At 39.7% G+C, this 24,776-nt stretch overlaps 1 protein-coding gene across 6 annotated transcripts in view; it reads right to left on the bottom strand.

Annotated features, from left to right (window-relative positions):
• LOC149797561 (uncharacterized) overlaps window positions 1-24,776 on the bottom strand; it is a 71,856-nt gene that overhangs the window by 7,753 nt on the left and 39,327 nt on the right. For 3 of the 6 annotated variants that reach the window (XM_089962430.1, XM_089962433.1, XM_089962432.1), the window contains 5 exons: window positions 23,834-24,070; window positions 22,722-22,820; window positions 22,118-22,334; window positions 19,239-19,334; window positions 18,786-18,884 (listed from right to left, as the gene is read on the bottom strand). In XM_089962430.1, the coding sequence (XP_089818556.1) occupies window positions 18,786-18,884; window positions 19,239-19,334; window positions 22,118-22,334; window positions 22,722-22,820; window positions 23,834-24,070 (748 nt within the window). Of the gene's footprint in view, window positions 1-15,319; window positions 15,468-18,784; window positions 18,885-19,238; window positions 19,335-22,117; window positions 22,335-22,721; window positions 22,821-23,833; window positions 24,071-24,776 lie in introns of those variants that run through there. The other 3 variants (XM_089962434.1, XM_089962431.1, XM_089962435.1) reach the window with 3 other exon arrangements.

The raw sequence follows: 24,776 nt of genomic DNA, 5'->3' as shown, positions 1-24,776 counted from the left end.
CCACATCAAATTTATTTTGATTGGGAAGGACATTGAGGACTTGGGTCGGGTGAATCATTCCACTAAAGCCACTTCCCAATGGGCTTCGTGATCTAATGGGATGACCTGAGGTAATTTGGCCGTGTAACAGCACAACGTGTTGTTGGGAAACACCTCCATGGAACTGTCACTGGGTAAAGTTAAGTAAAATTGGTTTTGGTGACTCATAATTCCAGAGTTCTGTGGCTGTCCGAGGGGATATTACTGGACGTCAGAGGCGTGTCTCCGCTCAAAATGGGGTTCTGGTTGTTGGAGTGGTGACTGACACTGGCACTGGATACAAGGTTCCCGTGGTTTCCGTTCGAGGAGAATTTCAGGGAGGGATTGGGAAGCAGGTAACCGATGCAACTGCTCAATAAAATGGTCCACAATTGTTTGTCTCCTTGTTGCAAACTCAAATTGGCGATGGCTGCCCCGATAACGCAATACACCACGAAGATTTGGCAGAAAAAGACGATTTGCGTTTTAGGCACACGTTCTCCACACCACACCCACAAGGGTTGTTTTTGTAAATCTTGCACAGAAGAACTGGGTGAAGAAGGAGTGGTCGACGTAGCTGCGTCTGATGTGTGAAAGGGCATGATGGTCACTTCTTTTTATAGTCGATGACTTGCGAAGCGTCGATCCAAGAATCAAAACTGGGTGGATATCCTTTCCAACGTACTTTGACTTCTTTGATAGGTCGTTTGCCCACTTTACGGGTTCTGCGTTCGAGAATGCTTTCGATGTCGTACACGTCGTCTTCTTTTATGGTGACACGTTGTAACTCGGGTAAATAAAACGTTCCTTTGAGTACTTCTCCGTTCATGTCTTCCAATTTATAGACGGCAGGATGACGGCCATGCACTCGTCCAGTGACGCGAAACAATTCGGTCGTCCAGTTAGGTAAGTAACCTTTGTCGAAAGTGCGTTTGGTTTTGCCAATGCGCACCCAATCTCCTACGGCCAACACTCCACTTTTCTCGGGGACAGCCCTCGTCGGGGACGTACCAAACAGGCGCTCAAACACCAGCACTTCGTTGTCGGGAGTCACGTCTTGCGGGGCACGTCCGATGCTTCGATGGTAAGATTGGTTGTACGCTTGTACCAGGTGCGGTAAGATGTCGATGTACTTCAGAGTGTGGTGATACGTAAAATATTTCCACATGCGTTCTTTCAAAGTGCGTTGAAAACGTTCCACGATGCTGGCTTTGGTTTCGGGATTCTCGGTGGTAAACAAATGAATGTCACGTTTCTTTAATTCTTTTTGGAAAGCTTGGTTCAGAAATTCGGTGCCTTTGTCCGTTTGCCATCGAAGAGGGTGACGACCGCTTTGTTTCAACACCCGTTGCAGGGCTCGCACTAACTCGCTGCTGGATTTGGAAGTCAAGGGCACGACCCAGGCAAATTTGGAAAAGACGTCGATGACACAAAACAAATATTTGTAGCCACGATTGTAGCTGGCCAAATGAGAGACATCGGCTAAATCGGCTTGCCATTGATGATCGATGCCTTCCACTCGGGTGCGACTTCTGGCAAACTTGCGTCGAATGGGTTTGTGCAAAGTGTAGGTAGCTTGTTCTTGTAACCATCGTTGCGAGGGATCGTAGTAAATGCTGGCTAAGACTTTTTCCATTTTTTTGTGTATGTGTGTTAATAAGACACCCACTCTTGGAAGAGGCTACTCTTTTTCTCTTGGGGTATTTTCTTGGATTGCAAGGCTTTGCGTGTGCGACCGGCAATAGGTGTTGAAGAGGAGGATGTCTGAGCGGGGGATATCGGTTCTTGTTTCACTTCTGTCTTCACTTCTGTCTTCACTTTCTTTTTCTCTTGTGATGAAGAAGGGGTGGCCATCATCTTTTTAATCCATCCAATTCTGGAGGTAGGTGGTGTTGTTAACTTGCGTACTTTTTCTGGTGGATTTTGAAACCCTTCTTCTTCTTCTCCTTCTTTTCCTTTTTCTGTCTTGGTCACTGGTACTGGTGGTACTGGTACTGGTACTGGTGATGGTGCTGGACTTTTCATCAAGGTCTTAAAATCTTTTAGAGTGGGTAGAGCTGTTTCGTCTAAAGCTTTCTGGTGAAAGAGTTGCAGTCGTTGCAAGAGTTGACCGTACTTTTGCGATTTTTCTGTTTCGGACAAATCTTGGCGATCCATCAAGGACTGCAATTCGTGTTGTAACTGGGACATCTCGCTCAAATTGGGATTGGGAGGTAAATGCGGGGTGCGTTGTTCTTGCCACCGATGGTATTCCATCCATCGTTTGTAAGGCACTAAAGCTAGTTTTCGTCCTTCCATGGGGTTGTCAGGGGTCGATTCTGAGATCTTGGGACTTCCGAAGGCCTTTTTATCTTGCTCCCACCAGTCCTCCCAACATGGTTCCCAAGACTCCTTTCAGTATGGGGCCTAACAAGAGAGGCAAAATGCCTCCACGTTGGACTAACATCTTCTTTTTTTGACGAATGGGATTTTTCTTTCGAACCATTTGGCGAAGAACGTGACGATGTTTGCTTAAACATTGTTTCTGGTGTTTGGACAAAGGGATCGTGCCTTTCAAAACGTTCAAACAACATTCGCACACGGTATCGATGACCTCTTTGGAGGCCGTTTTTTTTCGTAGGGGTGGAGACGCTTTGGACAGGACAGATAACAGGTCCCCATGTTTGACTAAACGTGGAGGCAATCCTTTCCTTTTCTTTCCTTGGGGTTTTCTGGAGGGTGACATCTTTGCTTGTGGGTGCCGGGACATTCACCAAACAGACACTAACGTCGATGACTTAACACACACCCTTTTATCTTTTTTTCTTTGGGACTATCGCTTTGTCAGAAAGGTGACAATGTTTTTCCCAAAATCGCCAAGGAATCCTCCCCTTTGTTGACGCCTCTTTTTCTTGGAACGACTGTGTCTTTTCTTAGGGTAACGTCGATGCTTGGCTAAGCGCTTTGTCGGATGACGCGTCTGCCTTTGTCTCTTTCTTTTTTGGCTTCTTGGAGGTGACATCTTTTACAAGTTCACTGATACTCCTACTTGGTCACAGGCCTTTTTTATACTGGAACGCGTCGCCACTGATTGTCTTTACGTCGTATTAGTTTGAGGACAGGCATGACACGTCGTGCAGGGGTACGCAACGGACTAAATCGAGCCAGTTCTTGCTTGGACAAATCCAGTAAACTTTGTAACATGCCCGATCTTTCATGGACTTTGATTTTGGGAGAAGGTACTTTGTGAGCAGCAGCCACTGCCACTAAATTGGAGGGTCCTGCCACTGGGGAAGTTCTTTTGGGGGTCATCAACGGAGAAGTTCTTGGTGTGATCAACGTCTCCAAGTACTCTTCAGTTCCTGGTGTCATCAACGGAGAAGTGGACATACGTGAGGATGCCGGAGACGCAGTCACTGCCGTGGCAGATCGTGGTTTGCGAGTGTAAGGTTGCGTCCTGGCCGAAGTGCCTCTCTTGCGACTAGTTTTCTTCTGTGGACTTTTCTTTTTCTGGGGACTTTTTCTCTGTTTCTTTTTCTGGGGACTTCTTTTCTTTTTCCGGGGTGGTGTCTGGTAAGAGGAGGGTCCTGCCACTGGAGAAGTTATTCTTCTTGGGGACCTGGTCTTTTTCTTTTTCTTCTTCTTGGGGCTTCGTTGGACTTTTCTCTTGGGGATAACTTTGGGGGCATTAGGATCCCATCTTAAGAGTGAGCGAATGATGACCCCTCCTAGAGTACCGCTCCCTCCAGGTTTCAAAATGATTTGTTTTTTGGTTTGAGTGTCGATGCGGGGATCGGCCAGTTGGACCAAAGCGACTTTGTTTCGATCGAAAAAGCGTTTGGTTTGATGAGGAATCTGAATAATTCCTTGGAGTAATTGACGTGCCGTCACCGTGAACCATCGTAAGACTTCTTTGAGACTAGCTTCTAAGACACGAGCTCGTGTTTGTGGATTTTTTTCTCGACTGATGCCATACAAGGCACGAATCAATTTGACGGGAAGATGCGACTGAAGGGACATCATGTTCACACTGTGTGAGACAGACGAAAAAGGGTCTGAGGTTTTTATAGATTTTTTTATGGGGAGTGAAATGAAGTCGAGGACGGAGACGTGTACAAGACAGGCCCTCCGTCTTGGCACCAGTGGTGAAACAAGTGGGTACGAAATCGCAAATCCTCGGGAGTCGTAGGTTTCAAATCGACGAGTAAATAGGCGTGTGGCGTTTGAGTGGCATCGTCGTACGCCTGAGTCAGCCAAGGCGTTCCTAACTGTTTGGCTAAGACTTGCACTTGCGATTTATCTCGAGGGCTTTTAAACAAGACCACGTAATGCGCATTGAGACTGATGGTGCGATGGGCTTTACTTTGTTGAAACAAATTTTGGATGATGTAAACGACACTGGCATTACGGTGATGCCCTTTGCGCGTGAACCACAATTTAATTTCTTCTTCGTCTTCTCCTAACATGTCGTCGAAAATGACCAAATGGGTTTGACGAGAGTCAGAGACGATGCCATCGTCTTCTTTAGGAATGCCTTCCACAAACACGATGGAGTCGCCTTGACTTTCTCGCAAGAAGTTGTACGCCGATTGCCACTCTTTGTAACACCACACGATCCGTTGAGGGGGTCGATCGATCAAATGATATTTATGTTCGATCAAACGTTTGACGAATTCGGTTTTGCCTGAACCGCTAGGTCCGGCAATGAGCATGTTAAAGGGATGGCGAAGATACAAAGCTTCCCAACTGGCACGATCTAAGTGTTCGTCGATGACTTTGACAGTAGAGGAAGAGGGAGCAGAGACAGTAGAGGTAGCCATGGTGTGAGAAATGTCACTTGTGACACGAAAACAAACAAGACAAGAGTTTATATACTTTTTCAGAACACGTTTATTAAATGTTTTTTTCAAACATGAATACGAAAGACAAATATACATAAAAGCCAAAGGCTTAAGTACAAGGATAAAAGGCACATGATAACTATGAACGTGGAATAAACACAAGTGTCTTTACAACATGTTTTGGGTAATGTTCTAACCAGTTCTATAGTAGGGGGTAAGGTCACAGAAGTGTCCTCCCGAAAGGGTCTTTCAGGTCTGTCCACGACAGTCCTGTCCTGGGTGACGGGTTCTTCTGGCACCGTCACTAACACGGGTTGAAAAGTAACTTTTTTCCTTGAACAACTCTCGTGCATACTGGGCCACTTCTTGGGTCCAAGCCTCAAAACCCCATTCTTTCCAGGCACGGACATCTGTCCAATGGGAATGTAAGTCACAAGCTACACACACATCGTCATACACGTCTTGGGTAGCTAAAAGTTGACGAATCTTTTTTTCCTGTTGAGGTCGAGAAGTATCCAGATGAAAACGCAAGGCTTTGAGCAAAAGGAGTTTTTCGTGACCATTTAAGGCCATTGAGGTGGTAAATACTGATCGTAAAGAGTCCACAAAGAATCGGCTGGTAAACGAAATCCCAGAAAACAAGTCACTAAGACACACACCACTTGTCGTCCCAAATTGAATGGATACAGTTCTTGTAATAATTGATGGTATTGATCCACGGTTTGAATATGGTCATTGAGTACCTTCCACGGAATCTGTTGGATGACATGTGACATAAACCGTGGCATGGCAGCCTGTTTTTATATTCTCTTTTTTTCGGATGCAATACACGTACTTTCTAGCCAGAGATCTTCGTTCTCCAGTAGGGAATCTAAATCTTGCATACTGTAACCGAAACGTCAGAGTTCGTTTAGAAGTTTCCTCTTCCTCTAAGTAGATTCCACGTAAAATATGTTGGTAATCCTTTAACTTGTCTTCCTCAATGTGTTGCACTAGGTGAATGTCGAAGTAACCATAATTATGAACATGTCGATCATTGGCGACCTCAAAGTGTTGAACAATGTCTGACCATTGAAACAATTTCTGACGAATCAGTCCTCTTATACCATTCAGGTACCAGTGGTTAAAGATCTGGTGACGTAACGGATGCAATTGTTCTTTACGTTTGACTTGTATTTTGACCAGCTCTCGGTAAATCCTTTCTCTCAACTCCACAGGCAAAGCACGAATGTTCTCTTGTAAAGTATTCATGAATAGGTCAGTCCGTACAATTCACAAAAGTAATCCACATAGTGAGTAATATCTGACCACTGCCATTCAGGGTAACGTCCAAGAATGTCACTGAACTCTTTTGATGTAAACGGTCTAAAGCGATACAATAGGAGGAATGCACCCTTGACCCAAAGAAATCTAACACACTGGTTGACTTTTTTCACTTTCCTCTTATGAATTTCTCGACACAAAAGTTCTACAGTGACCCATTGAGATTTCACTCTGGCAAACCCCTGCCAAACTTCCTTGTAAATCTTCTCTTGTAGTTCTTTAGGTAATGATTCAATATCGTTTTTGAAATGAAGTTTAAATACTGGTCTCGGTGATGTCCAACATTTGACTCCTAACCAATCTGGTTTCTTCTTCGTCAACGACATGGTAAGTTACTTCAATGTCTCGGTCCCACTAACGGTAAGTAATGACAATTCGGTGACCATCGAGCATGTTCTACGTAGGCTGAATCTTGCGGTTCCCAGTGGTGAAGTGACACACCGCAACTGAAGCACTTGACTTTATCTCCTTCGCCCAAATAGAAAAATCCGGCTCTGGCTAATTCTTCGGGGGTCGGTCCTCCCAGATACTTAGGCCATTTTCCTTTGAACGATTGAAGACGATTTTCAAAGGCGCAGTATTCCGACAAACGCACTGGAAACGAATATTCGTCTTTCACAGGTTCGTTTCGATGAGGGTTGAGTGACATGGGTAGGAGTTTGCTCAGGGCTGGATGACATCCGTAGGGGGGTAGACGTGAAGGTGAACATTCCCCTTTAAAACGAAACCCAGTAAAATGTCCAAGAGGACGAGCGGCATCACTTTCGCATCCCACAGGTTTGACACGCACAGCATCACTTTCCATGATAGGGGTAGGGACACTAAAGTTCCCATGATGCTTTACGGCATCGCTCAGGTCACAAGGTACAGCATCGTACCCATCGCAAGGCTCACAATCGCACTCGTCTGCAAACTCCGTTACGCAATTACAATGGTAACCACATGGACAATCGCAGTTTCCTTCCAGACATTTTCCGTCGCAATGCCTGGGTCTTATCCATCCAGTATTAGTCACATTAGAGGAAGATACAACTTTTTTACAATCCCCAAACTGGAACGATGTCTCTTTCAAAGTATTCATCTTGTTTGCTCGGTCTTGGTAGTACCAATGAACTATCGATCTTGCCTAGGGTTCCTTTTTATATACAGACCAATACCGACGTGTCCATACGGTAAGGTGAAATGATTGGGAAGTCGCACTCGCTTCTGGTACACGATTTGATAGACTTTTTCCAAGGGTCGACTGACGATGTGGTGAGTGGGTAAACGTACAATCTTGTTCGGTTGATAGGTGGTCACTTTAAAGTTTCCATCCTCTCCCGATTGCAAGGCTTCTTTCAATACCCCAAAGTTGACCACTCAACTGGTACGATGATTCAGAGTCAGTCCTTTCACTTTGCACGTCGTGTGCACTTCTCCTTGTTTGTCCCGGTATTCGTAGCCGTAATTTTTGGGACCACCACTGACGAAACTTAGAATCTTGTCGTCGGGATGCTCGTCTGTCCAGGCTCCTAAACGGTCTCCTTCGATGTCAGGGTGATGTTGAATCGGGTGATGAATGTAAATGCAACTGTCCGTGTCAAAGTACAGGACGCGTTCTTCTAACAGTTCTAAAGCTTCGTACAATTTTAAGCGAGCATGGGCTGTCACGTAAGCCGCAATGATGACATTTCCAAAAGGGTCGTCTTGTACAAAGTCCAGATCTTCTTCGTAATTGACCAAGATCAAATCCTCTCGAACGACGTCCACGTGTTTGATGTATTTGGTTTTGTCGTGAATCATCTGGAAGTAGCGGGAAGGTTCTGTCAAATATTCCGTCTTGGGTAAACACGGTCGTTGTGCCATTTTACCCCACAAGCAATTTAACATCACTTTGGCAAACGATCGCCTGCCTTCGTTTTTCTCGATGTGGTCTAAAGTGATGCCTTCTTGTTCGTAGCATTCCTCTTTGAATTTTATTTGGTCTTCGGGAGTGTGACACCAGGAAGGATAGCCGCTGGCTTCTTGCTTCAGTTTCAAAAAGGCATCCACGTAGTCGGCGAAAATGCCTTTCTGAGTAGGGTCACCTTTGTGGTATTGTTGTGTCTTGGGAAAGTGGCAAATTTCGTACACTTCTTACAGTTGGTATCCCATGTCCAGAGCTTTGAACAATTCTACGCTGACCCAGGTTCCCGTCAAGGCCCGTTCTTCCTGGCTGTGCTGACAAGGTTGGTCTTGGTTGCACGTTTCGGCACAAGTACGGCACAAGGGAAACATCAGTTTGCCTTGACAATGGTGAGGTAAGACGGGATGGTATAGGTTCGTGGGAGGCAAAACTTTACACTTGATCAAGCCTTCGTATTGTCGAATGTTTTTCAGGTCGATGTGCTCCGTTAACAATTGCGGGTGCCCTACAGGAAAGCGACAATATTTGCACACGTAGGGATACAGCGAACACACGTCCAAGTATTTGATTTCTTCTCCTTTCTCTTCGTCGGCTTGGTACAGCAAACAGGTGGCATTGGTCCTTCCTCCGTACAAACTATCCCTCGGGTTCAGCGGGTCCATGAACTGGTAACTTTCCACGAGACGTTTAAACTCGGGATCGGTTTTCATACGGTGATCGTACTCGTGTTCCCACATTTTCACCACTTGGTATCCTTGCTGTTCTAACTTCAAGCGTCGCTGACAAGTGTCCTGGTACAGGTCTTCCATGGTCCGTTGTAAAAACTGATTTTTAGTGTCACGGTCAGGGTAACAGACGGGACATCCGTGAAATAAGCAGCCGCTAAACTCGTACACGATCTTGGGGTTTTCTAAGTCCCAGCCATCGACCGAATACGTTCCGATGGTCTTTTCGCCTCCTCCGTTGCGGGCATGCTGAATACATTTATCTTCCTTGTCGCACAAGTAATGTAACCAACGTAGGGCTTTGACCGAGTATTGACGCTTGACATAGTGGGTCGTTTGAGGACTGATGACAGCCACGGTGTTTTCAGGCATAAATCGTTGGCGGTACACTAAGGAACACGCTTTGGCAATGGTGCAAGCTTCTTTCAAAGGATCGACCCCTCCGTGTTCCATGAACAGTTCTCGAAATTTTCCACAGCAACGTCGTAAAATGTCCACGTCGGAACGACAATACTTTAACATTTCTTCCTGAAAGTCGAAAGGGTCCGAGGCGTGAGCCTGGTACCAAGCGTAGAAAGCTTCTCGTTGTTCGGTACGCATGTTGTCGGGGTCGTAATAGTGAGCCTCAGGCAAATGGGGTAGAACGGCGTGTTGATTGGCTTCCGTATTGAAAAAGTGTGGAAAGTACCCTTTAGCCATTTCTGTCATTCCAAACGTTTTAGGCATTCGACTCAAAGGCATGGCCAAGTAACTCATCGAATCTTTAAACTGCACTTGTCCCACTTGCATGAAAATGATTTTGGCTCCGTTCAAAGTGACTTTAGGACGTTCGGTGCCTTGTTCCGTATAGTATCTCAAAAGAAACTGTCCATCGTATCCGGAGAAATTGTGAGCCATCACCGTGGCATGACGATGACAATCTCCGTAACGTTCGATGTCCTCTTGGCTCCACGTCTTGTCGACGGGGTCTAAAACCCATTGGGCAAAATCGGCTAACGTGTTTGGTCCCCGAAAGATTTTTTCACGCCCTCCAGGAATCTTGCTGCAGTGAGGGCAATGACTGAAGATAGGTTCTTGAATGCACTTCTCGCACGCTCGATGAGCCACGCAAAAATTAGGAATGTGAATGCCGGTCTCTTGCATGCATTCGAAATCGAAAAAGATGAAATTGCCTTTCTTCTTGTGACCGTCCTCTTTCTTTGGTGGGGGTTGGTATTTTTGCACGTAGCATTGGTGTTCCAAGTCCACGATGTGGTGACAAATGTGACATCTTTTCTTTCCTCGACATACGTGTGTCTTGGCCTTACTGGTACGTATGACTTGTTCACACGTAGGGCACAATCTCAGCAGTTGACAAGCACATTTCTTCTGTGAACCTTGTGTTTTCAGATGTTGTTGGTAACAGGTAGGACTGACAAACGTGCGCTGACAAGTTGAACAAGGCACTGGGTCTTCGCTCAGACAGGGTGGAGAGGCCAAACATCCTGGGCATTTCCATCCGCAATGTTTGTGTTGCTCTCGATTGTTATAACCATAGTCACATTTCTCACAATAATAACCGTATCGCAGGAATGCAGTGATACTGGTAATGGTATCGAAATGGTCATCGTGATGATAAAGGTGAATGTATTTTCCGTCCTTAAAGTCTTGGCCTCGAAACAACAGAGACCCACGCACTTCTTGAGGGTGCACTTTCAAGGTGTATCGTGGAGCTAGGGCATCTTGCAATTTTTGCATCTCAGGAATGCCACAGGGTGTGTCTTTGGACAGTCCGGCTTGTTGTAACAGGAGTTCTGCTTCGTTTCGTTGTTTGGCTCGATAGGAACGTTGAATAGTGTTCCAGGTTCTTTTCCATTCTACCGTGTCGTTCTTGTTGGCATAGGTTCGCCCCACCACGATGGCTCGAGCTAAACACATCTGGTCATGAGGGTTGTTAATTCGGACGAGACTTGTTTTGGTGTTGCAAAGGTCGTCCACCAATAACATCTTTTTGCGTCCTGTCCCTTGAGGAAGAGAGACGTGAGCCATTTTCAGTGTGGCTTTACCATCGGTGATGTCAAACTGGTCATTAGATTGTTGTACGTGTTGAATCTTGTCCATGATTTTGGAAGGGGTCAGTTCTGCGGGTCTGCTAAACTCGATCCAAACAGGGGATTTCAAACCGTCGTGATCTATGGATAGTGTCAAGCGATCGTCTTCTTTGGCTTGACATTGTCGCTTGAGTGAGGTGAGCAAAGAATCCCACATCTCGGTGATGAACCCTTCTGCTTTCTCCAAGGGTACGTCGGCCTTGAAATCTTTAAACTTCACCGTGTAGGTGTAAGCCGTGGTTCTAAATTTTCTAGAGGAGCGCTTTTCCGTCTCTCGAATGGAATAGTATTTTTCAGGGTTGACTAAGGGTGACGAACTTGGTTTAGAGGTTTCAAATTCTGGTTCACTCATGTCCTCTTCAAAATCACTGGCATGAATTTGTGCCAAGATTTCAGCTCTGGTACGAGGCGATAGATCACGTTTCTGCCTCTTACTTTCTTCTTCTTCTTCTTTCTTCTCGAATGAATGGGATCGTTTCATCTTGAGTGCAAAACGTCAAATGACTCAAGTGTAAACACCATAAACTAATTTATAGTCATGGCAGACCAGCGTATATAAAAGGGTGCGTGTCTTGTCCTTTCACTATTCATTTCACTCTCAAGCCGAGCACAACGATGGAAGAGACTAACCAGATGGAACGTTTCGTCAGAGCTTTGCGAGGGGTCATTAGAAAATTCTCTTCAGACCAGCCGACGGACTACTCTCCTTCCTTTCGAGATAAAAGTCAACATACTTGCTATATCTGTCAGAAGAAAGGGCATTGGTCTTCAGAATGTCCAGACCGTCAAAAAAGAAAAAAAACAGGGGCTAAAAAGGACAAAAGTAAAGATACCTGTTATTATTGTAAAGAAAAAGGACATTGGTCTCCAGATTGCCCAAAAAAGAAACAAGAGGAATCAGAAAAAAAGAGGAATTCTTCAGAAGAAGAGAGGGATTCTTCAGAGGAAGAGAGGGATTCTTCAGAGGAAGAAGAGGAAGAAAGAAGACAATTCTATTTAAATGAAGCAAAGAAACAGGAGAAGAAAAGAAGAAGGGAAGAAAATGAGGAGAAAGAAGAGGAAAAGACAGTGAAGAAATTCAAAAAACAGAGAGACTAAACAAGGAGAAAGAAGAAGTCAATGAACTTTTAATTAAAGTGTTCTGTTGTGAATTGAGAATTGGATTGTAAAAAATGGAGAAAAGAATAAATGAATGATACAAGGTAAGTGTCTTTGAGTTGTGATTTTAAAATAAGAAGCTACACTCACGCACTCATACACAGAAACGTACTATAAGGGTAAAATGGGTGGGGTTTTTTTTGAGTTATTGGTAAATTGAAATTGTATTTCTTTTCGAGAAATGTGGGTGGCCCTGAAAAGGGCCTTTTTTCTTCATGGTGCAGGGGTGAGTTTAAGCAATCAACTTTAACTGCCTTAAGCCTTTGCCACGGCCAAGGCCTACTTCTGGACTGCGTAATGTTGATGATGATGATTGGGTTGAAATCACTAAGGGTGGTACCGTAGGCTTAGTCACAGGGTTGACGTGTTTAGCTCGGGAAGGTCGTATTCTCTTCGGTCGTGATAAAGAAGTCTGATACATTTGTTTCAGACTTCTTAACTCCGCTAAAATGTCCAACAGTACCGTGACCGTTTGATTTTCACCCTCTTGTTTCTTTGCTGCTGCTACTTCTTCTTGCTGTTGTTGCTGTTGTTTTTTTCTTACCTCTTCTTTTTGCTGCTGTTGCTGTAGGAGAAAAGCTTGTTCCGCTTCCTTTTGTCGTTGTATAAATTTCTCCAATTCTTCTTTCTGTCTCTGTCTAAAATTCTCCACTTGCGGTAATGAAGAAGGTAACGAAGGTTCCGGAACAAATTCTTGCGAGGAGAGAAAATCCACAAAATCCCAATTCACCTCTTCTGAAAGTAAGTCCGGGTTCCCTTGGACAGTCTCCCCTGTTGGTGCACCCCAATGGATCGTTTTCTGAATTTCCGTCATGTTGAATCACTGTTGCATAGATTGACTGCACACAAGCACTAGCGAATCTATATAGACTACGTGACGTCACAGACTGCTCTCTTCGGATTGGATGCGGGCTGACTGAATTTTGTAACGCGTGTTCGGATTGGTGAATGAACTCAATCCGTTTCAATCCTTCCTGTACCTATAAATAAGCGCAGTTCACTTCATTGATTCACCTGTTCTCGGCGCCTCAACATGTGGACCGATGTGCACTCTTCAACGCTTGTGTCAACGATGATGTTCAGGACGGACATGCTCATGTATGTCCGATCGAAGTGGACCATTGTCCACAGGACAAACACCAGCCTGTGGATACGTAGGATCTACGTTGAAAGACAAGGATGCCTGAAAAGAGTGCTAATTTACGGGCCAACAGTGAGACGCAGCCTAAGGACAAGAAGAAGACCAATGCGGTGCCATTTATGTTAATGAATACATTAACATAAACCCAAAGGCCCTTTTCAGGGCCAGCCATATTTCTCGAAAAGAGATAGCCTTTCCATTGCCTACCCCTTTTTTAAAAAAATTTAAAAAAAAAAAAAAATCCCATGTTCCATTCCCCTTGTCCCTAAACAGGCCCAAACTCTATTCCCCATGTTAAATTCCCTTGTACGTAGAGTGACCCACGATTTATTCCCATGTTAAATTCCCCTTGTACGTAGAGTGACCCACGATTTATTCCCATGTTAAATTCCCCTTGTACGTAGAGTGTCCCACGATTTTTCTCCATGTTAAATTTCCATTGTACGTAGAGTGTCCCAGGGGTCCCTGTAATGCTAATTCCCATTGTACGTAGGGTGTCCCCCTTTACTACTCACATGGACCTAAAGACAAACTCTCAAGTTACATTTGTGTGCACGCATATAAGAATGAATAGCAAGGGTCACAGTATACGTATCCCCATAGAACGACATGAAGGCAACAAATTAGCATATCCAATTTTCCCTTGCTGTTCTTGCTTATGATCACCTACCCTCGCCCAGATACCCTCCATGAGCCTCTAACTAGAAAATGTGCTGTTATCGATCATCTGCAACTGCATTGTCATGTTATACAGAAACATCGAATTTAAAAATATTTAAACATACATGCTTATAATTCTGAAAGAAATAGCAAAACTTTTTTCAGATCGAAGTCCTCAACACCTATACTGAGCCACCCGAATGCAAAATTGACTTATATTATTGCTGGTGGATGTGTAAATTTAATATCTTTGCCTTGACTATGAGTGCACGCTTGTGCCCATGCACACGATCTAGATAATTATTCCAAAGAATCATTGAACAAGAAATAATTATTAAACTCGAAAACAACAGACCACAATTAACAATTCTAAGAGAGATTTATTTTAACATAAGCAATAACCGAGGGTACATTTCGTGTTTATTGCCATGCGTTATTAAGATTTTTGCAGTTTTTTCACATGTTATGTGTCTGAGGGACTAATGAGCTAGCGAGTCATACCCTTGATTTAGATATTCCAGACTCGACTCATGCTCTCTGATATTATGTTTATTAACTGAACAAACGCTGATTACATGTTGATCACATGTTGAGTTGCACGTAAAAATAGAAGTCAAAAATGATGATGAATAGTGAAGTCAGTTTTTCAAAGAGGTTCTAAATTGATAAACAATTTTAAATACGTATCCGGAGCTTCATTATAAATTTTGTATTCGAATTATAAATTGCTTTGGAAATAACGCGGCAGAAACTCGGTGAAGAACACCTGAACAACAAAGAGTGGAAAAAGTTATTATATCAAATCGTGCTAGAAAAGTTTAAGTTGCTGAAAATAATTGGTGCGCGCGCTGGTAGATAAAGACAGTGACAATGCCACAAAAATACCACCAAGAGAAAATTGATATGATAATGCCTTTGGCAATAAAATATAGCAGAGGCATCCAGACCAGCCGAACAGGAAGAATACGCTCTGATGAACCGAAACAGAGCAGTCAGTAAGAGAACTTTTCGGAGGCCATTTCCAAAACCCATAGTTGAGATATACAAGTACCGCAGGACTTTTGACATTGTCGGTTATAAACATGCAAATTCTTACGTATTCACGTTGGTAATCATTTAGGCGGAGACCTATTTGATGGAACCTTTATAGACATTTGCAAGCAAACTTTACAATGATTATGTGAATAACAAGCCTGTTTATTTACAAAAGCCCGATCTACAAATTCAGATTTACATAACACCAAACTAGTGTACGTCGCATTACGGACTCCATACAATCTAACATCTGCATTATTTCCTCTTTTGTTAGATATCACCGCGAGCATGTGAGGTAATAAAATGGAGGCGGCTGCAAAATGAATAGAAATATGAATAAATAAACTAATATATTTGCTCATAGGTTTAATCTTGCCTTACAAGCGGCATTGGATTGAAATGGCGTAGTCAACTTTAGTGAAATTTGGCACAAACCATGCCATTGCGACTACTGTAAATCTCACTTGCTTTCGTTTCGTGTTGACTCGAGCATGCCTTAAATGCGGCATCGGAGCTTGATTCCAGTCGCGTAATCAGATATTTCAGCCATGCGGATCCATAGCAGAGATCCCGTCGATGCTTTGCAGAAAAAAATGAACGATGTCGTCCGTTCTGTTGAGTAAAAAGCGAACGATGTCGAAAAGAGAATGGCACACTTGTCTATAAAATAATATCCAGCATCAAAGAGACTGCGGTTTTTATCCTAGTCTATTATAAATGATGCTATAAGAATTTATTGTAAACTATTATGCTTTAGTTATAAGTTATCTTACCGTTAATCAGCTTGACCTTTCAAACACAACCGAGGAATAAGGATCACAAGAGGTCCAAAAAGGTAGATATACTTTTAGAACTTCCCCTAACGAACCACTGTTAACGTTGAAGCAGTTTTGTGGCTGCATATTGAAGTCTCCTCACGGGTAGCCGAGTTGATATTGCACGTCAGCAATCTACTTCAACTAGACTCTCCAACGAGTTTAAGTCCCTGAGTTCACGTTACAGAAGCGCGTTAGTGATTTCAAAACATTACTAGGCAATCGTTGCATGACGTAGAAGCCAAGTAGAGACACTTTCAAGCGTCTCTCCAACATGAGTACGAGAATTATATCAGCTTCGCAGCGCCCAGGGACATACATCCAGGTTCAAAGTGAATATTGTCGGTGCGATATTTTAATATACAGTGCACGTAAGAGGATATCTCCACTTCCGCAAACAACAAATGGGTCAATTTCGCACACGTTTTGTCTCCTTATGGTGCCCATATAATTTTGAACCTCCAGGACGTTGATGTCATCAAGGACGAAATCGACATCCAGAACCACACTTGACATAATTTAAAGAGTTTGGCATGGATAAGATTTCATTCGGTGGCATGTGTTGTCACAGGATAATTCTTATGACAAATAAGTATTGAACAAGGTATCAGCTTACCACGTCACTTGTTTTGGAATATTTCAAATGTGAACAGCCTGCTGGAGAATCCGATTATATTTTCATAATAGACACTAATTGAGGTTGAATGTCACCAAGAACCCACCCAAAGTATTTTGCTCGCATTCGAAAACAATCATGTCGAGCGTGTGATTCATCGCCTGTTGAAAAACATGGACTGATACCAAATCACACTGGCATGTTTACAGACTTTTCCGAAAGACATCACTAAGTTGTAATGTTATTTATATCGATAATTTCTACTTAACTTTTGTCAAATATTGTAGATCGTACTTTAAGATAGTAGCCATTTTTGGACATACTGAAATAGTTTATTGAATTCAAAATATTCTAGAAATAAAATTGGTTTCTATTTTATGGAATGTTTAGATTACAATTGGTTCATGTCTAGGAACTTCCTTTGACAAATGTATAAATAAGGTTTGGTAAAGAATTATTCATTCTTGCTTCATATCAGTGTTTGGGAATCTATGCTATAGTTTATATCTGTGTTTATTTAAATCATTCGTTAGAATTCTAACGTTCTCATTGACCGGATTAATGCAGTATTTGGGGATGGTTAATACATTATTTAAAGACATTATGGATTACATCATCGTGATACAACATGACATTCAAGTCCATTTGAATTCATTCGGAATATGCTATACTTTTGGACTTGTGATAAGACATTTAGGATTATGTGCGATTTAATTCACAATACCGTACATGTTTCTTTTAATTTTCATTCTTTGACTCAAAGAAATATGTTGTTTGATCACTTTCTTTCTGCTGATAATTTTACGACTTAAAGTCTAAAAAGTACCCGACTTAATATTCATTACTCATCGGAAGCTATTTTCAGTTTGAAGGAAGAATCTATTCAAGAAGGTCCTTAGCTGTATTTGACGTTTCTGTTTAAGATTTAACATACATATACGTGATGAATCCTGAACATCCACGCGTTGACACTTTTACAGATATTGACGGTGACTGGGTATTGAATCAGTTGGGAGGATATGCCAGTATTGATGATAATTGTATTCCACAGGCTAACACATATCAGAGTGTGAATACGGTTAACACACCTTCATATACCATAAAATAAAATTAACAAAGCGTCAAACAGAAATCGATGGATGAGATTGATTTGATGTACCAATACCACCTTGATACAGCTTGGAATCATTGCATACAACGGAAAAATGCCAGGTCGCTATGTAATATGTTGAACGTAACAAAAAACCAGTGATTACTTTCACAAGTGGAATTCACTTAAAAAATTCACTGCGATAACAAAACATCAATGAATTATATCGAAATAGCAATCAACTCGACCCGCAAAATAAAAACATAGATCGATATTCACTAAAGAAGCTCATGTTGGTGTAGGAGTTCTTGGACAAAAGAAAACAGATTGGCATTCGTCCAAACAGGACAGAATCCATTAAAGTTCCAGATAAACCTACAAGATTCCAAATAATGCCGGAAATATAATTTTGCAAGAGATGACATTTCCTATGATTGCGTGGCAGTTGCGAGGTAAAAAGAGACTCAGTGGTTGAAGATTCCCCCTCCTTTTCGCAAACTTTAGTTCCCTACCAGTGGTGATTACCATTTCGGACCCCAGTTTCTCGCCACTGGAGATGTACTCGCGCTGCATTTGTGTGAGAAACAGGTAAAAATATGGGGAAACAAAAGGATGTACCAAATATAGTAAGTGCAGTCTAAATCTCTAACCACTACAAGTGTGCAAATGATTGTTATTTCAAGTCTTAAGTGTATCTTAAACTGAAGACAAGAATACGTATATAACAGAAAATTATTTTGCTGTCGATTTAATGTTTTTGGGGAAACACGCATGATCTTCAGCTTTGCGTTGTATAGTACGGCTTTGAAGAACTATAATTCATGAAAAACATCCTGTCCTGACACATCACAGTGATATTTTGAGTTTCTTTTCTTAAAATTTGGTCGCAAGTGCCACTTCTTTACTGTTTCTCAACAAAGGTGATATACTGAATAAGCAAACATGGTTAATCTTAATATATACGAATAGTTTGTATTTCAGTATTAATTTATGCTAAGACTAGTCAATAGTTGTTATAATGAGAGCCTAGACTTATATCTGAATATATAGCCCCATAATTGAAACCAAGCAAAACTACGACGAGATTATGCATTATATTCAACTGCTAGAAAGAGAAGCGTTCCTATTTAAATTACTTGGAAGCGTTCAGTTTCTGCTGTGTTTTCTATATTAGTGATAAAGCTGAAAACATTGACTATTATTCATCGACTATCATTGGAAGATCAAACGTTTCTCATTGTCTGAAATGTGTTTGTACGAGGTTCAATGCATTTGAAACATCCATATTCCCGCTGTAAACACCACTAATTCCTCGTTCTTATGACAAATGATATTAAATGTGTTGTCTAGAAGAATATATTACAAAGTTTTGATTCATCATGAGATTTGTGAAAAATGGAAAATACTACCTTTGCGACATCTTCGCTTGTTATATCGCCGCTGAGCTTAATTGCCTCCGTCAAATGTCTTGCAAATATTTCATTCATGTTGACAGTATCTTCCTTTACCTAGATGATTGAATTACTTAAAATTAAGACCCTGTTAATCAGTACGAAATTAAGCTTTCTAGCATAACAATGTAAATGCCTTTGTTTTCATGTAAATAAATGGAGATGAAACAATAGATATAATGCCCTAATATTTCATTTACATTTGTCGGCATCGGTTTTCATAAAATAATACCAGAATTCAATGTTACGGGACATATCTCTAACCCATCAAATGTTGAAACCTTAAAGAACGTGTGGGAAAATGGTTTTGTTTCACAATCCATGGCAACAAATAATTACGAAAACTAAAAACGTAACAAGTGCGTGAATGCATATTTCTTCATGCATCCTAAGTTTAGATGAGACATTTACCTGTCTTTGTGCATGATCTCTTGCAGGAAAGAAAATTATTTTTCGAAGAGCAGAAGTTTGGAGATCTTTGATTGTTTGGCAGTATTTAAACCCTTCCTGGAAAATGTGAAATTCAGAATATGGAGATCAGATATCTGAATTTCACATTACCTTCCAGGAAGGGTTTAAATACTGCCAAACAATCAAAGATCTACAATATTTGATACTAATAGAAAAAATAATTTTCTTCCTACAAGAGATCATGACAAAGACAGGTAAATGTCTCATCTAAACTTAGGATGCATGAAGAAATATTGCTGAAAATGCAAAAGATAAGATATCAATATGTACGGAAAATATTAGAAACTCAAACATTTGAGCATGCATTCATCGGTAATCTCATTCACAATGATACATACATACATACATACATACATACATACATACATACATACATACATACATACATACATACATATAAAGATATGTGCATATGTAAACCAGTACAAATGTTTCCAAAACATAGTCTATAGAGGCTAATTGGTTTTACAGTAGCCATCTATTGTAAATATTGTCCAGTTTCAGTGCCTTGAACGCTATATTGTGCTACATTACCATTAGAAGAAGAAAAAAAATAAACTGAGACAAACTTGGATTCTCACTATTAAATCTACCTTTATACATGTATTGTATATCATACAAATAATAAAAGACAAAGTTTTGTCTTTAATTCCAAAGAAAATATTTGTGCTTGTGAATTCCAAATTATTTGTAAAACTTACATTTACATCTTGGTTATTGTAAAATACAGTTTATTAAAAGCTATGTAATGTGACAATCCAAAAAGACATGCGAAATTGTATCTACATGTAACATACAAAAATAACAGATCTCATTTGAGAACATTCTAATTCTTTGAGAAATGCATTCGCAGGCAAAATTAAATTAATATTTCCAGCTGCAATCATCTAAGATTTGAACATTTTGAAGTTTAATATGGTAACAAGAACAATGTCAGCCAGTCGTCAGCTTCTAAATTGCCTAATTTAAAATTACCTTTTCTTCATTACTTCGAATTAGTTTTTCATAACTACTTCTCTGTCCTTTTCATTTCTTGTAATGGTATGCACGGCAAAAATTATAAAAGGTTGTGGCAGATCTGAGTTCTAACTGATAGTTTATTTTTAATGACTTTATATCCTCAAGTATACCTTGAAAATCTATGAAATTAATGTTAATCGAAAATCTACTTCTAAGACTGTCAAAACCTATCTAGGAACCATGATCATTAATAAAACCAAACACATATCTAATGATTTTCCAAAAACATATACTTTGTAAAATACTTTTACCATATATTGTAATTTAAGGTTTAAACAATATTTGTGTTTCTATAAAATGTTCGGCTATGACTACTTTTAATGATTTTGTTAGCAATAAATATGCATAAAAGACTTTTAGCCAAAACGGATTAAAATTCGTTTTCACAGAGATAAGAAAATTATTACAAATGAAAGGAAATTATTAATATTTGACACTGAAAGTTGTAATAAACTTTTCCGTTTTGATTTATCAGACAGTATTTATCTAAGCCGTGTAATTTCCAACGCGTATACAAACGCAAATGTATTAGTCATATTTAATCCATCTCATAATAATCTTTCACAGCAACATTTTTTCTTTTGTCGTTTGCTCCACGCCATACAACCCGTAAAGGAGTGTATTTAGCTTACTAAGAACCTGCTTGGATGGATTTGGTAATGATGTTTAATTTTATATTTAAACTCATAATCGCAGTTAAACTTCCAAATGCAGTCCCTACCTACCTGTTTTAAGTCCTATCCAAACAACATTAGTTTCTTCAATATTTATGATTAGACTAGAAACTTGGCATATTGATATAAAAGATGTAAAGCAGATATTAGAGATTCATTTGACCCATCAAGAATAACTGTTGCATCGTCAGCTTACTGAGAAAGAATACAGTTATATCACCTTTGTTAATTCTCTAAATATTGTTATGTTTTTTATCATATGAACAACAATCTCAGCTACCTGACAAACATGCATGGAGAGAGTGCATCCGCATGTATAAATCGTCTTTCCATATGAAACCAATCGGACAATCGACCAATAATATCTACAGATGATTATTATGTTTCAATAACAAAACTTAATCCAATTCATAAGAATTGAAAAACTACTAACTTTACTAATAAATGAACAAACAACTGAGTCAAATGTTTTTTTCAAAATCAGTCAAACAAACAACCCAGTTATATTTGCACTTTTGGTGTAAAACATTAAATCGTTTAAATTTCTAATATTCCCTCCAAGTGTCATCCGTTTTGGAAACTCTGCTTTACCTTTATGTATAATTGTTTTTAACATAGCTTTAACCCTACTTGCAGAAGCAGCTTTGTATGATACATTTACAAGTGAAATAGGTCTCCCATTTAAAATGTATTGCTTAGGTTTACGAAATTTTGGTATACAAACAATAAGTCCTTCTTTCTGCAAGGAAGCTAATTCACCAAGTTCATGCCCTAAGTTAATGGCTTTCACTAGAAGCTGTCATATCTTTCCAGGCAAATTTATTAAATTCGAAAGTGAATAGATCAGATCAAGGGATATTTTCATTAGGCATTGTTGTAGAATATCTTTATCATTCATTACCTATTTAAAATTTGATAAATTATTGTCTCAAAAGTATCTAATTGTTCAGCACATACAAACTGGTGTTGAAATTTTAAGATGACTTCTTTACTCTTGTAATAGTATGTCTTTTCGTATCTACTGGCATGAAATGATTTTGTGAGTATGATATTCACAATTCTACTAAAGACAATATTAATAAGGACAATGGATAACCTAAACCGTATAGCTAAATATCTACTTACAATAAGGATGTCCAGCAAATTCTTGATAATGTCATTTTCAGGTATCTTTTTATTTACAGACCTTCTTTCAAAAACGTCTGTCCACTCGTTGCTATAAAGCTCAGAAAAATGTTCTCCCAATTTCGTTGGTCTGTTTGGGTCACTCAGATCAGTGATACCTGGATTATCGTTGATGAGTTTAGCTCCTGCCAGTTTGCTCAATCTACGTAAAGATTTGCTTTAGAATGATGTAAACAAATGATCAGGCACTCGAATTGTATGTCATATCTAATGTGATCGACTTGTTTATTTTCAGATCGTTCTACAATGAACAAATTATTCACGTTATGACCTCACATTTGTATGTTTTAGTCCTAATAAGTATATTATTAACAGTAACACTGTTACCCTAAAATAACACCAAAAGATGGTATAATGTAGAAATCTTTATTTACCTTACTTTCAAATACCAGCCCTAATAGCATAGTAAAAATTAAATTTTTATTTAAAATATTAACACATGCTCAGCTAGGTCATTGAAGAATAAGAACTAGTAAAGATTCAGCTCATTTTATATGTGCCTAATTCTTCAAGAATATACATGACAAATATTACAAGAAAGTACCTCGTTCGAAGAGACTCCACTTCTTCCTCAAGCTTTGTTCTTTCAACGGATTGTACTTTTTGCTGCATTTTCTCTACTTCTATCAAATCTGATTTCAACCTATAAGAACCAAAAGAATATATTTGAATTATGACGTGTGTCTGTTGCCTCAATATGTTTTATTGTTTCAAGAGTAATTTAAACTGTTATATATAAACCATTGTTCTGTTGTTTTCCAGTCACGTTTTTGATAGTCACCAATTATGCCCGGCTTGACCACGGATAGATAAATATTTATACTGTATCCGTGTTTCATCTTATCTATAGATATCATAACGAAAGATCAGAAAGCATTAACAAGCAAGATGATGTGAACCCAACATTCTGCATAATGTCTTACTACCACAGATTCCAAATATGTAATCACCGACCACATATATAAAAACAATTAAATTTTAAAATGATAGTCAAAAAAAAACTGTAACAACATAATTATAGAACTTAATTTTCATTACAATCAGCATCATCTTCATCATCAGCAACAGCAGCATCATCGATAGCAATATTACTTGATCTGCTCTTTTGACAAAAATAACCTTAAACAAAGAGAAAGGGACTTAACTACGGAAAACAACAGCTGTAACTCAGTGATAGGTCAACATGGTGAATTGAAAATAATAAGCGCAAAACTGATAATTATGATGTGTTTACATTTAATCACTACCTAATCTAACCAAACAAGTCACATTTTACTTTTTCCATTGCACCTATTTCTAACTCATATGATTAAACTCAGTTGCAATATTAAGAAACATCACTATTAGAAAACTATCTGCCGTATATTAAAAGTAGCATATCACTTCAAGTTGCATGTCCCCTATTTTACAGCTATTTTACAGTTTTTATTAATAATATTTATCTTATTTGTCCTACCATATTTTTCGTGGAGTTAATATTATATATATATATATATATATATATATATATATATATATATATATATATATATATATATATATATATATATGGGAATTCGAGCTAAAAGAGCACAATTAATTACTATTCAGATCGTCCTACATATTACCGCTTTAACAATAAAGCCTTAAGTAAAATTTAAAATTTAAAATAATTACTTCTCTATCTCGTCCGCTTGTCTTCTGACTATTATTTCTACTTCGTTTATTATTTCCCCAACATTGACTTTCTTCTGTTTTGGATGCGTCTTGTCCTCACTCGCCACACCTTTTCTAGCAAATGTTTTGTCTGAGGAGTTTGTAATCTTCCTACGATCGCAGTTCTCGTCCCCTCCTTCCATATTTTGTGACAAATGGCCCAATTCTCCCAAGCGACTATGGAAGTCTTCTATATTGCTGCAATTAAATAACAACTTTTATTTATTGTCTCTGTATGAAACGGGGAATAACAACTGACGTGTTCAAAACTAATATATGTACTGAACGCAAATGCATAGTATATTTTCAACTTTTTTTAAAACTAAGTCATAGTTAATTTGTATAAGTTAACTTTTCCTTATGTCGAAAGTTGCATTTAAAATATGCATCAAAAACGTTTTGTTTGGTCATTTACAATACTCTACCTCATCTAGTCTACAATAATTCCCCTACTCAAACAAGTCCTGAAACAAAATGTTAAATAGTGACCTAATAAAACTTGGGATTGGAGTAGGTTTTCTTTGTTGTTGGCTTTGGTGTTTGGCTTTTGCTTGGGGAGATTGTTGTGTTTTTAAAGGGGTTGTGGGTCTTTATTTTTTTATTGAAACAGCGACGAAAAGCAGCGCTTTTATTCACACATATTCCGTTATTTCTCTGAGAATACGTTGATCTAATGTACAATATGCAAACGATTTCCAATTAATATAAATCATTAGCGATGAACTATTTTCACATTCACATTGCTCATTGCTATATCACATGCAGGCCAATGTCTAACACTGTTGACAGGTAAACACTGCCCAGTGTGTCTCTGCTATAACATATCAAGAGTCGAATATAGTTAACATGTCATTGTCAGATATAAACCAAATGAATATTAACCGATTGGGACACCAAAAGAAAT

This window comes from Sinohyriopsis cumingii, chromosome 6 (genome assembly GCF_028554795.1).
Source record: "Sinohyriopsis cumingii isolate HCF-2022 chromosome 6, ASM2855479v2, whole genome shotgun sequence".
Lineage (NCBI taxonomy): Eukaryota > Metazoa > Mollusca > Bivalvia > Unionida > Unionidae > Sinohyriopsis > Sinohyriopsis cumingii.
This window is presented reverse-complemented; position numbering and strand designations above follow the sequence as displayed.